The sequence below is a fragment of the Acinonyx jubatus genome, chromosome B2 (assembly GCF_027475565.1).
Source record: "Acinonyx jubatus isolate Ajub_Pintada_27869175 chromosome B2, VMU_Ajub_asm_v1.0, whole genome shotgun sequence".
Lineage (NCBI taxonomy): Eukaryota > Metazoa > Chordata > Mammalia > Carnivora > Felidae > Acinonyx > Acinonyx jubatus.
In genome coordinates, this window is record NC_069385.1 from 100741743 (window position 1) to 100754629 (window position 12887).

At 44.2% G+C, this 12887-nt stretch overlaps 1 protein-coding gene across 11 annotated transcripts in view; it reads left to right on the forward strand.

Moving 5' to 3' along the window:
• The window catches only part of PKHD1 (PKHD1 ciliary IPT domain containing fibrocystin/polyductin), a 482749-nt gene that overhangs the window by 42634 nt on the left and 427228 nt on the right, over positions 1-12887 (forward strand). For all 11 annotated transcript variants that reach the window (XR_008298567.1, XM_053222692.1, XM_053222697.1 and 8 more), the window contains 6 exons: positions 189-279; positions 1170-1312; positions 3279-3409; positions 4660-4829; positions 7546-7684; positions 10354-10481. Coding sequence is in view for 10 of the 11 variants with exons in the window: in XM_053222692.1 (XP_053078667.1) it covers positions 189-279; positions 1170-1312; positions 3279-3409; positions 4660-4829; positions 7546-7684; positions 10354-10481 (802 nt within the window). In the remaining variant the exon portion in view is untranslated. The remainder of the gene's footprint in view (positions 1-188; positions 280-1169; positions 1313-3278; positions 3410-4659; positions 4830-7545; positions 7685-10353; positions 10482-12887) is intronic.

Below are 12887 nucleotides of genomic sequence, written 5' to 3' on the forward strand. Positions count from 1 at the left end.
TGGGGGAGGGGTGGAAAGAGGGGGAGACACAGAATCCGAAGCAGGTTCCAGGCTCTGAGCTGTCAGCACAGAACCTGGCATGGGGCTTGAACTCACAAACTACGAGTTCATGACCTGAGCCAAAGTCGGATGCTTAACCAACTAAGCCACCTAGGCGCCCCTTGATAGTTTTTTTTTTTTTTAAACAGATTCAAGTAGCTATTGAGAAGTTACTTGCAGTGAAATGCCAACTGGAACCCCTTTCGGCCAACATCCTACTCTGGCTTGGATTTGAACAAGGTATGCGCTGTCCTTGGCTTGACAAATGCAGATCCTCTTCTCTACCATGGTCTTCTCTCTCTATTCTGTAAAATGGGAACAATCTTCATTTCCTGCCACCAGAGTCAAGAAAAGATATGGAAAGTGGATTTGGACCCTGAGTGTCCAAGAGAGTGATTACACACGTGGGAGGAAGCTCCTTGGTGTGGGTGCCAGAGAAAGAGAAGGCATTTGTGGTGAGCTGTCAGGTGGAGCTCAGTACTACCCATTCCATACAGTGGGGGAAGGCAAACCACGCATGCGGGAACAAAATCCCTAAAACGGCATATCTTATTTAATTCAAAAAATTGTTTTGTTTATTTTTGAGAGAGACAGAGACAGTGTGAGCAGGGAAGGGCCAGAGATAGAGCGAGAGAAAGAATCCCAAGCAGGCTCCACACTGTCAGTGCAGAGCCCAACATGGGGCTCGAACTCACAAAACCATGAGGTCATGATCTGAGCTGAAACAGAGTCAGATGCTTAACTGACTGAACCACCCAGGCGCCCCAAATTGTATCCCAATAAAGAAGTTGTTACGTGAAATAGTCGTCTTAGCAAATTCTAAAAATGTGAGAGCATGTTTTTAAAATGCTAAGGTGAACTAAATTCCAGTCAGCATTCCTTGTCTCTTTGCTTCTCAACAGTTTTTCATGTCATGGTACATACAGAAAATGGTAATAGATGTTTGATGCTCTGTGGCAGGCAGAATGGGGTTCTTAACAGCAGGAGCCTTTAAGCCCAAGCCTGGCCCAGCTCACCCGAGGGCTGAAGGGCTGCTGTCATGGTGCACTCATAACCCAATCCCTCTACACATGTCAAGAAGCCGTCTTATTCAACATTTATGCCTGTCTTCCTATTTTATCTGCATCCAGGTCCAGAAGGTTCCAGCTTTGAGGGGGACCTCACCAGTGCGACAGAGCCCTACTGTGGGAGATTCAGCCTCCACCAGCCTCGACACCTTGTCCTAACACCCCCGGCTGCCCAGAAGGGCTACTGGCTAGATCGGTACACACACGTAAGTAGCAGCCATCAGGGTGCCAGGTGAAGTGGGTAGGGAGGGGTTGGCATTATTCTCTGGCATTGAGATTGGTGAAGCAGGAGCATGAAAGAGTGATTGCCATGATTTGCCCAAGGCATTTTGGGCTGAGGTTCCAGGTTTCTTAGCTGCTGTTTCAAGTGGTGAACAGATACTTCTGGTTCTTATTAGTTAGATGCCTTTGTCTTAGCTGTGAGACCTATGGACGTTTTTATAAGCTCCAGTATTTTCTTTGCTCACTAGGCAGGAGTGCAGACTCTGTAGTCAAACTATTTTGTTTTATTTTATAATTTTTTACTTTTTATTTAAATATTTAAATATTAAATTAAATTAAATATTAAATTGTATTTAAATATTAAATAATTTTTATTTAAATATTAATTTTTATTTAATTAATTTGATTTAATTTATTAATTAAATTTTTATATTTTATTTAATTTAAAATGTTTATTTATTTTTGAGAGAGAGAGAGAGAGAGAGAGAGAGACAGAACGTGAGTAGGGGAGGGGCAGAGAGAGGAGATGACACAGAATCCTTAGCAGGCTCCAGGCTCTGAGCTGTCAGTACAGAGCCTGATGTGGGGCTGGAATCCACAAACCATGAGATCATGACCTGAGCTGAAGTTGGACACTTAACCAACTGAGCCACGCAGACACCTCCAGACTATCTGGTTTTGAATTTTGACTCTACCCCCCTATATGTCCTCAGGGTCTTGTTTTAGTTTACTCCTCTGTAAAATGGGTAGTGGTAGGGTCTAGAATTGTGTTGAAGATTGCATGATATAATCTACCACTGTGTGCAGTGGTTAGGACCTAGTTAATGCTAGTTACTGTTATTTATAGTTATTTTGTTTACTGATGGATTGACCAGCACACTTCTTGAATAACTTCAATCCCTTGTGTCAAACGCTGCCATCTTTCGTGAAAGAATGCAGCTTGTTTGCTCTTTGGGCCCCTGAGTGAGCCCAAGGGGGTGGCTGAACTCATTGCAGTACTTGGGGGTGGGTGGCAAGAGGATTCTCTTTCATCCCTGAAATCATATCATTCTCCAATACTCATCAAAATTCCATCTCCGAGAGGCACCTGGGCGGCTGGGTCAGTTGAGTCTGACTCTTGATTTCGGCTCAGGTCATGATCTCATGGTCCATGGGTTCAAGACCCATGTCAGGCTCTGTGCTGACAGTGCAGAGCTTGCTTGGGATTCTCTCTCTCCCCTCTTTCTCTGCTCCTCTCCCAATTACACACATGTTCTCTCTCAAAATAAATAAAATGAAACTCCATCTCTGATCAGTTTCAGTGGGAGCTGGGACTAGATGGGCATCTTTTGGCTTCTCCTCTACAGTAGAGGCTCCCAAAAGGGCAATTTTGCCTCCTTGGGAAAGGCTGGCAATTACGGAGACATTTTTGGTTGTCACACCTGGGGAAGTGCTACTGGCATGCAGTGGCTAGTTTCTAGGGATGTCACTAAACATCCCACAGTGCACAGGACAGCCCCCTCACAGAAAGGAATTATCCAGTCCAAAAGATCAACAGTGGAAAAATCTTGCTATAAAGTGTCCCCGGGGCAATTTTATTGAACTCAGAAACTAAGGATGCCAGTGAGTTAGAGTTAAGGAACTGAAGCTCAGAGAGGGTAAGTGACTTGCTCAAGGTTGCATAGGTAACTGGTCAGAATAGGGGTTTTTCTCATGGAGATACTCTAAAATCCGAACTTCTACCACTAGCCCAGTGGTAGGCATTTAATAACTCTCTGTGGAATAAATAACAATTTATTCTGATTATGTCTTTTTTTAATGAGACTAGTAAACTTCGGGAGTAGAGGACCTGGGATGGCTCTCTCACAACACGAGGCAGGCTTCTAGGGAGGTGGACTCCCTTCATTACTCATTGCTTGAATGGCTGCTTCTTGCACTAACAGAACTCATGTGCTTATTTGGTGTCCATAGTTGTGCATTGCATACAGAGGCCACACGACTAACATCCTGAAGGTGACTGTGGTTTTCACAACTGACTTTCAAAACTTTGTTAAGAAGAACGCCACCTGTGACTGGAGTCTCGTAGGGACCAGTCCCAACAGGTAGTGAATCTGTGGGGAGGTGTGGTGGGAATTCTTCCAGCTGGGATCATTAGCTCTCTTGGGGACAGTGGTCCACATGAGGTACTAACGATCTCTTAATTTGGGCCTTGGATGTTAAAAAAATTTTTTTTCAATGTTTGTTTATTGTTGAAAGTGAGGGAGTATTTGTGGTGGAGGGGCAGAGAATGAGGGAGACACAGAATCCAAAGCAGGCTCCAGGCTCTGTGCTGTCAGCAGCGAGTCTGGTGTGGGGCTTGAACTCACCAACAGTGAGATCAGGACTTGAGTCGCAGTCGGAGGCTTAACTGAATGAGCCACCCAGGTGCCTCTTGGGCCTCAGATACTAACTAGGGCTTCCAAATTCATTTTATTTGACTAAGAGGTTTAAGAGTGGTTAATTGTTAGGAATAGAATACGTTTTAGAAGTGCTCTGACACTTTTCATAGGGATAGAATCATAGAACATATCTGGAAGAGAGATTTTTATTTGATAAGATTTTATTTTACTTTATTATTTTATTTTATATGTTTGTTTATTTTGAGAGAGAGAGAGCAAGTGGGCAGGGGAGTGGCAGAGAGAGAGAGGGCGAGAGGGAGAGAGAGAATCCCAAGCAGTCAGTGCAGAGCCTGACATGGGGCTCACAAACTGTGAGATCATGACCTAAGCCAAAGCCAAGGGTCGGACGCTTAACTGACCGAGCCACCCAGGTGCTCCTAGAAGAGATTTCAGAGACCATTGCTTGAAATTACAGATGAGAAAAATTGGGACCCAGAGAATTTGGGAGTCACTAAGATTGGTACAGCGAGTAAGCAAAGACTCTGGAATAAAACTCATGCATCTTTGATCCCTTGATTCAGTGTTCTTTCCATATAACTCTTATGGGTTTTGTAAGTGGTTTTAAACCTGAGTGTGTCCAGGAATGTTAGTCTTCTCTGAGGTTATAGCCTAACATATACCTGCCCAAGATACCTAATTATACTGTAATTTGAAAATGCTGACATTGAGTGTCATGAACAAATGATTGCCTTGAAGCGTGCCTCACTTGTGTGATATCACAGGCTGAGCCGAGCCTGTCTTGGACAGGAGGCTTGTACCTGGGGCACACAGGACTGTTTGGGTGCAGGGCTTCTTAGGGTGTCTCTCCTGGCTGCACAGTCCCCAGGCCCCCAGGTCTGTGAACTTGGGTTCTTCAGGAAAGGGTCTCAGGTGCACACAGAGAGGTCCATTTCACCTGTGGTCTTGTTTTTCAGCTGGCAGTTCACTTGCATTGACCTCTGGGAGTCTTGTGTGCACGAGTATTCCCAGCTGCCTCTGGCAAACTCCTCTGTGTTGGTTCATCAGATTGACCTCCTCCCTCTGTCTCAGGAGACGAGTGGGTTCTATGTGGATGAAATTATTATTGCGGACACAAATGTAACAGGTGAGCATTCAATCTGCTTTTGTCAATGGGCCTGTCAAATGCCAACCTCAAACTTTTCTGCTGGGGGCTGCTCTTCTCTTAATGCAGAGAGAACACGTGATTTCCCATCTTGTCTGCCTTGGTTCTAGAAAGAAGATGGGTTTGGGATTGTGCATCTTTGTTGCCTATATCTCTTTAGCTAATTCCTTTTTTTTTACTATTTATCCAATGCTTGCTCTTGCTTCTGTGCTCTTACCCCAATTTTACCACTTTTATGCTAAGAAGACTTGGTTTCCTCATCTGTAAAATGGGCACAATGAGGGCCCTATCTTATGGAATTACTATGAAAGCTAACTGAAGTATAATGTAATGAAGTCATTACTGGTCCTAGATCATGGTAAGTGCTCAACAATATAAGCAGTTATTATTACTATTATTAGTCCAGCAGGATTTCTCCACCTCCCCATGAATTAATATCTGTCATGCAAAGTGCTGGAAGGAACAAGGTAATATCTTGCCCTATAAATGGGCTAAAGGTCTCATTTATGCCTTCAAGGCAGACTCAGATAAAGGGAGAGAGTAACTGTCATCATGAGAACAGGCTTGTCTTGCTTTCTGCCCATCCAGATTCCTCCCACTTACCATTCAGAGCTCAGGCCTGGCTGGCCCTTTCCTCCATCAAATCCCCCTTGAGGTCCCCTAGGCACAGTAACCTCCCTTGGCCTTGCTTGTCCACAAGTCTTGGGGACCAAGAGCTCATCAGGGGTCTGACTGAGGCTGGTGGAGCTCCCAGGCTTCCAACTTTTGCTCACTTTCCCTTTTCTCTTTTTTAGTCTTTTGCCTGAAAACTGCAGAGCTGAGAGCAGAAGAGCTTGGGGGTGGGTGGCAAGAGGACTTACTTTCAGCCCTGAAATCTCATCACTATATGATACTCCTCAAAATTCCATGGTTTTTTTTTTTTTTTTTTTTTTTTTTTTGAGAGAGTAAGGGAGGGACATAAGGGGGGTGGGGGGGGGGAGAGAGAGAGAGAGAGAGAGAGAGAGAGAGAGAATGAGAATCTCAAGCAGGCCCAATGTGCAATGTGAGGCCCGATGCAGGGCTCGATTCCACAACCAAGAGATCATGACCTGAGCCAAAATCAAGAGTCAGATGCTCAACTGACTGAGCCACCCAGGCAGCCCTCAGAATTCTCTTACCTGTTTCATTGGTTTAAGTGCTTTTGGGGCATCTGGATCAGATTGAATTATTTCAAACGCTGTTCATATTATGGCACATTTAGACGATGACAATATTCACACGGTGTGCTGGGATAATTACTTGAATTTCTTGGGTCCTAAGACAACTGGCTGGGGCCTGGTGACCCCCTAAATGCCATCTAGATTCCCAGAGTGCTGAGGGGATCAATATTTCATGTGCTTGAACCCACCGGCTGGGAAACTCAGAACTAGATGATACTCTTTCCCTGCTCCCAAGGGGAAGCCCAGGATCCATAGCACCTTCTCACTGCCCCCACCTTTAACCATCAGATGCTCCAGTATGTAGAACCTTCTAGGGGAGAGGTGAAGAGGGAGGCAAGAAGGGCAGGGTGGCTTGGGTAAAGCTTCCTCTTTCCCACTTTGTCTAGGTTCCCTGCTGGTGATGACTTTGCTTTGAGGATTATTTAAAGGCAAGATGAACTCTATACAATTGGGCCCGATATTCATACTTCATACTTTATATTCTCTCACCTAATCTTCTCTGTGAAAGTTGCTTTTATCTAGCGGTGGCTACCATTTACTTCTCATTTAGATCTCAGAACCCTGTGAAGTCGTCCTATTATCTCCACTCTATAGATGAGGAAACCAAAACTAAGAGGGTTTGAGTATCTTGTCCCAAATCACGCAGCTGGGGTATGGGGGAGATTGCAATCTGGAAACCAGAGCCAAGCCTTCAATGACTATACCCTGCTGAGCAAATAAACATTTATTGAGCACCTACTGTGTGCCTGATGTTGTGCTAAATAAGCATGGGGCATGTCAAGATGTTGCCTTTACACTGTCCATTGTCTCCATTGTACAGTCTTGGGGGAGAAGGTATCCTTTACCCAGGGGAAGAGGCTATTAAAATAGATTGTGCTGGTCACTTAAATTCTGCCACCTCACTAAACTCTCCCTGCCATGCAGACTGATGTATTGCGATTCCCACTTTACAGAGGAGACAGAGACACTATATTTAGCCAAATGGAAGTACAAAATCAGGATTTTAACAGTAGTCTGTTTCACAGCTTGCACTTTTTCTGCACACGTGCTGACTCATGCTGTTGATGAACACTCACATGCCTCCAGTATGTGTCTGTGTGCTCAGTGTTCCTGAAGAAGATTAGCTGTACATTCCTGGAGTTGCCAGTGGCCTTGGAAAGGGAAGAAGGAAAGGGTAGCAGTCCACACGACGATGGGTTATCTCTGTGTGGGTGCCTCCAACAGCCTAGGGAGGGATGTTTGTCTGGGTTGGGGCTTATCAAACTTTGCTATAGAATTCGTTTTTGTCTCCCTAAACCATGCCTTTATATTTTCCTTTTGGTATGAACTGACTCCTTCTACCTACTCTTCCTTTGCTTTTCATGGTGGCAGATATGTAGGAACCTCTGCTTTAAATGTGTGTTGAGACCTAAGTAACTCAGCATCTGCAGTTGGGATCTCCCACACACTGGGCCTTCCATCTTGAGTTGCTTGCTAACGATCACATCATTGGTCTCTAGTTTCCCAGGCAGATTCTGGAACAGCTTGCCCAGGTGGGAATCTGGTGGAGTCGCTCTCTGTGGTGGGATCCCCTCCGGTCTACAACGTAAGCTTTTGGTTGGCAGGTTGTGGCCAGGAGCTCCCACTCATCACTGCAAGGTAGGGAGAGGTCTCTGCTTACTTGTCCCTTCTTAGGACTGTTAGTTGACCTGTGGGGACACAGAGGTGGGATTTTAATCAGGAAGAGCTACCTGACTTGTTGCTTAACGCTACAGTTTTCAGTTTTAGGAATGCAGGAGCAGACTCACCTGGAGGTCTTGTTACAACACAAATTGCTCGTCCCTAACCACTTCATCTCTAACTCCCTAAGTTTGAAGGGGGGCCTGGTAATTTGCATTTCTAATGAGGTCTCAGGCAATGCTGATTCTACTGGTCTGGGGACTATGCTTTGAGAACTAATTTCTAGTGAATTTGTTTTAAAGTATTTGTATTTTTATGCTGTTCAGCGGTTCCCATTACCACTGTTTTCTGTTCACTCCCCTCATTCATTTCCCATATATTAATCTTATTGGACTCTCTTAAGGTGAAATGAAATACTCTAAGGAATAAAAATAGCTGTTTCTAAGAATTTACCACCAGATGGCACTAGATGCCCATAAGCGTTGCTTCTTAATAGTCAACAGAGTCTATCCCCAGTTTACAAAGCAGTAACTAAGTATCAGGCTCCTCCAAACTCCTGGACACATGTATGCTCTAGTTCGTTCTTTTAATTTTTCACATAGTTGTTCTTTTAATTTTTCGCTTAAACCCTAATAGGATGGAAGAATTAAGATGCTCTGCCTTTAAAAATTTTCTTTCCATCATTTTCTAACTTCCAAAATGAGTCCTACTCATACATACCATGCTTGGGATGGCATATAAAAGACAGGGGCAGAGAGCTTGAATCTGTGGTCTACTTTCCTTGACTCTGCGTTCCAGGGCCCTCTGGGTGGGAAAGATGTGAAAACCATCAATAGAATCAAGGAGTGACGGAGCTGAGGTGGACGGGCAGCCAGCCATCTTAGCCAGGCTGTAGTCCTACATTCCAAGTGCCAAAGCTTTAACTCAGGCTAGAGGCTAATTTAGGTTACTGTGAACAGATCCACAATAGAATGGTCCTGGAAACATGCCTTCCTGAGATTTCATCAAGTCCCTTAACTACTTCTGGAAGTCTCCCACCTCAGCAAGAAAGGACCCCCTTGGCCTGGCCTCTGCTAGCTTCATCCCCCAATGCAGACACCATCACTATTTGTTTATAGTTGTATTTATGTACATCAACATGTAGTTCTCAGATAATATTGATGAAACCATATGTGTTCATTGTTGAAAATTTAGAAAATACAGAAAGGACTTAGAAAAAGGTAAAAAAAAAAATCATTCATAATCCCTGTGCTTGGAGATAACTTCTAACATGTTGGACGCATATTACTTCCAGTGGGGAAGTTTATTTCTTTTGAGACAGAGACAGTATGACTGGGGGGAGAGGCAGAGAGAGAGGGAGACAGAGGATCCCAATTAGGCTCCATGCTGTCAGCACAGAGCCCGACGTGGGGCTCAAACGCAAGAAACCGTGAGATCATGACCTGAGCCGAAACCAAGAGTCAGACGCTCTGAGTCACCCAGGTGCCTCTGGATTCATCTTCTATCCATTTTTCCTAAGCAGTTTTTGTATATATAATATGTATACTCTATACCGTATTTGCTTTTTATTTTTTTAAGTTTATTTATTTATTTTGAGAGAGTGAGCAGGGGAGGAGCAGAGAGACAGGGGGACAGAGGATCCAAAGTGAGCTCCTTGCTGACAGCAGAGAGCCTGAGGGGGGGGGGCTAAACTCACGAATCACAAGATCATGACCTGAGCCAAAGTCAGGCGCTTAACCAACTGAGCCACCCTGGTGCTGTATTTGCCATTTATCTATCTATCTATCTATCTATCTATCTATCAATATATGAAATTTATTGTCAAATTGGTTTCCATACAACACCCAGTGCTCATCCCAAAAGGTGCCCTCCTCAATACCCATCACCCACCCTCCCTGCCCTCCCACCCCCCATCAACCCTCAGTTTGTTCTCAGTTTTTAAGAGTCTCTTATGCTTTGGCTCTCTGTATTTGCTTTTTAAACCTCAAATTGGGACCATAAATTACATATTATATTTGGCAATGTACCTTCTTCACATAATGGTATGAATTAAGTATTTCCCCATATCATTAATGGGCAATGTGATAATTTTTCTAAAATGTGATTTCATTGGCTGAATGGTATTCTGTCTCATAGTGTGTCATGATTTGTTTGGCCATTTATTATATTAAAAGCAAGATTCGGTAGGCAATGTGTACATAGGCATTAGCTAAGCAGTTGGCTAGATGGAGTGGCCTGTGTTTCAGGCGGGGATAGAGAGTGGGGAAGCATCTGTGGAACAGGGCACTGACTCCTCATTGGTGATGCAAGTGGGATTGGAGGATTCCAAGTTCTCTGTCCCCTCGGTGCTTCAGGGCCAGAGGTGTGGAGGCCGGAGTTGTCACTTTTTACTCTGCGTCCATGTGTTCCCAGGATCAGTGCAGGGGAAGGGTAGAACACTCTGAAAGAATCCTAATATTTACGCTTCTTCCATGATGGGACAGGGACGCCCAATATTTGGGAGGTTGAGATTGTGTCCTGGAAACATGGCGGACTACTTGGTCTTCGAGTTGGAGTCCTGTTCTTTCTAGAGTGGCACTTCTTGATGGTTACAGGTCTCTGCTTACTTGTCCCTTCTTAGGACTGTTTTTGGTTTTAACATGCCACAGCTCTCTGCCCACTGGAGGTGAAGAAGAAGAACCCATGCTGGTCCAGGTGACAACACAGAGAATACAGAGGGCAAGTCCACCTTTAGGAGGATACTTCCGCATCCAACTCCCTACTACAGTGATTCCTGGTAAAGGGGCAACTGGAGTGCACCAATTTCTCATTTCCATTTTTAGGGGCGTTCCCAGGTGAACAACACCTTGAGAGATTGTCAGGAAGAGTGACAGTCTTAAAGTTGTTTTGTTGATTTCTCCAGCATTTGAAAGTGACCTTACAATTAAAGATCTGGACAAAAACAGTACCATATTATTGTTAATATCCCAACTTTTTGTAGATGTAGAAACTCTGCGGATTAGCTTCCTGGGACAGTCATAACAAATCGCCACACACTTCGTGGGTTAAAATAATAGAAATTTATTCTCTCACATTTCTGGAGACCACAGATCCAAAATCAAGTCGTCAGCAGTGCCACACTCCCTCCGAAGGCTCTAGGGGAGGATCTATTTCTTACCTCTTCCAGCTTCTGGTGGTTGCCTGCATTCCATGGCTAAGTCACCCCAATTCCTGTGGTCACAGTGTCTCTTCCTCTTCTGTCTCAAAACCTCCTCTGTCTCTCTTTTATAGCAATATATATGATTGCATTTAGAGCCTTCCTGGGTAACCCAGGATAAACTCCTCTTCTCAAGATCCTTAACCACATCTTTTGCAACACAGTATAATATGTACTCTTTTGCCTTATAAGGAAATATTCATGGGTTCCAGGGATTAGGGCATTGACCTATCTTTCTGAAGGCCACCATTGAGCCTAATATACTGGAACTTGCCCAGAGGTCATACAAGTAGTTGATGGCAGGGTCTGGATGTGAACTCAGGTATTTATCAGATCAGTCCTAGGCCAAGATCTACAGTAGCCATGGTCCTTCCAAAGTAAACTCCATGGTGACACCATATGCTATTGAGAATGTCAGTGGTCATAACAATGTAGAAAGAGCTTTCAATGTGATTAGTGTAGAACCTTTTCTAAATCTTCAAGAATAAACACATTTCACAAAGAACAAGGAATAGAAGTGAAGGCCATTTATATGGTAAAACCACAGGAGAATCGGAAAGGAGGCTCAGGAGAGTGCAAAAGTGGCTGTATAAAAATTGGCACATGGTCCAAAAGTCTTTTGCTCTTCCAAGAAGAAAGATGCTGGACTCGCGAGAATCTTCTTGGGTGACAGGAAAGGTGTGTTTTAAGAGAGCCACTTAGAAAAAGTTGAAGGCCATGGGCTATTGGTGTCTGATAAAGGGTAGGTGCCAATAGTGCCCTGTGTCAATGAAAGCCCCATCCCTGGGTCTTGCTTCCCTTTTCATGAGCTGCAGCCTGTCTGCACATACTCCTCCTGCCACCATGTTCTATTGTGATGCTCTTCACTTCACTGAAAACAATCCAGGAAAGTCCGCCTTAACTTGGCCTTTGGAAGTGGCAATGGCCCCATTAGGTAAATGTTGAACAACCTTCTTAAATTTATTATATTATTATTATTATTTTTAATGTTCATTTACTTTTGAGAGTGAGTGGGGGAGGGGCAGAAAGGGGAACAGAGGATCCAAAGTGGGCTCTACTCTGATAGCAGTGAGTCCTATCAGTGAGTCTGATAGCAGTGAGCAGTGAGTGACTTGAACCCGTGAACCATGAGATCATGACCTGAGCCGAAGTCGGATGCTCAACTGACTGAGCCACCCAGGCACCCCAGAACAACCTTTTTTTAAAAGGAGGAGAATCTTGTTTGTCCTTTAGAAATATAGTGGTGTATTATTAACACTCCAAGGCAGTGTGGAATTCAAGAGGAAGACTCTTGAGTAGTTGGAAGGTATTTTGGGTTAAGTGTAATTCTGTCTCGCTTGGTTGGCAAGCTTCTGAATCTCATTGGGTCTCATTCTCTTCATCTCTAAAGTTAGGTGTTAGGATACCCAAATGACCTACCTCACAGGGCTGTTGGGAGTAGCTAATGAAATGGAAACTTTTGGTAAAGCAAGAATCAGGGTTCAAACACAAGCAGGGCTTAAGCACAGAGTGTTGTTATTTCTCTGTGGGGATGTGGAATGGGGAAGCAGGTGGTTGAGCTTAAAAGAATTCTAATAGAGAAACCAAAGTGAAATGCCAACATTCCTCAGCTGGGTTGGCTAAGTTTTTATGGGTGTCAGCTGCTGTGCGCCTACCCCTCCCCCCCCCCCTGTGAAAAGTGGCCAGCTTTTCTCTGTTCACAGGGTCGGCTAAGTTTTTCCAGGGAAAACCCAATATTTAATTAGGCTTTCAGGCATTACCAGGGTGTCTGGAGTGTATATTTTGAGTTGACAGTTGAGATAGTTTTGTCTGATGTGACTATGCTCTGTGCTTGCTGTGAGATGGGATCCTGATTAAGGGTATCACAATGTAAAAAGTAGGCAGCTACTTGTATTTGCTGTAGGAAACAAATGGTTTAACTGGGCTGGGATTTCTTTTGAAGGCATAGTTTGAACTTGAGGGTCTTCTGCATATTTAGTGGGCATC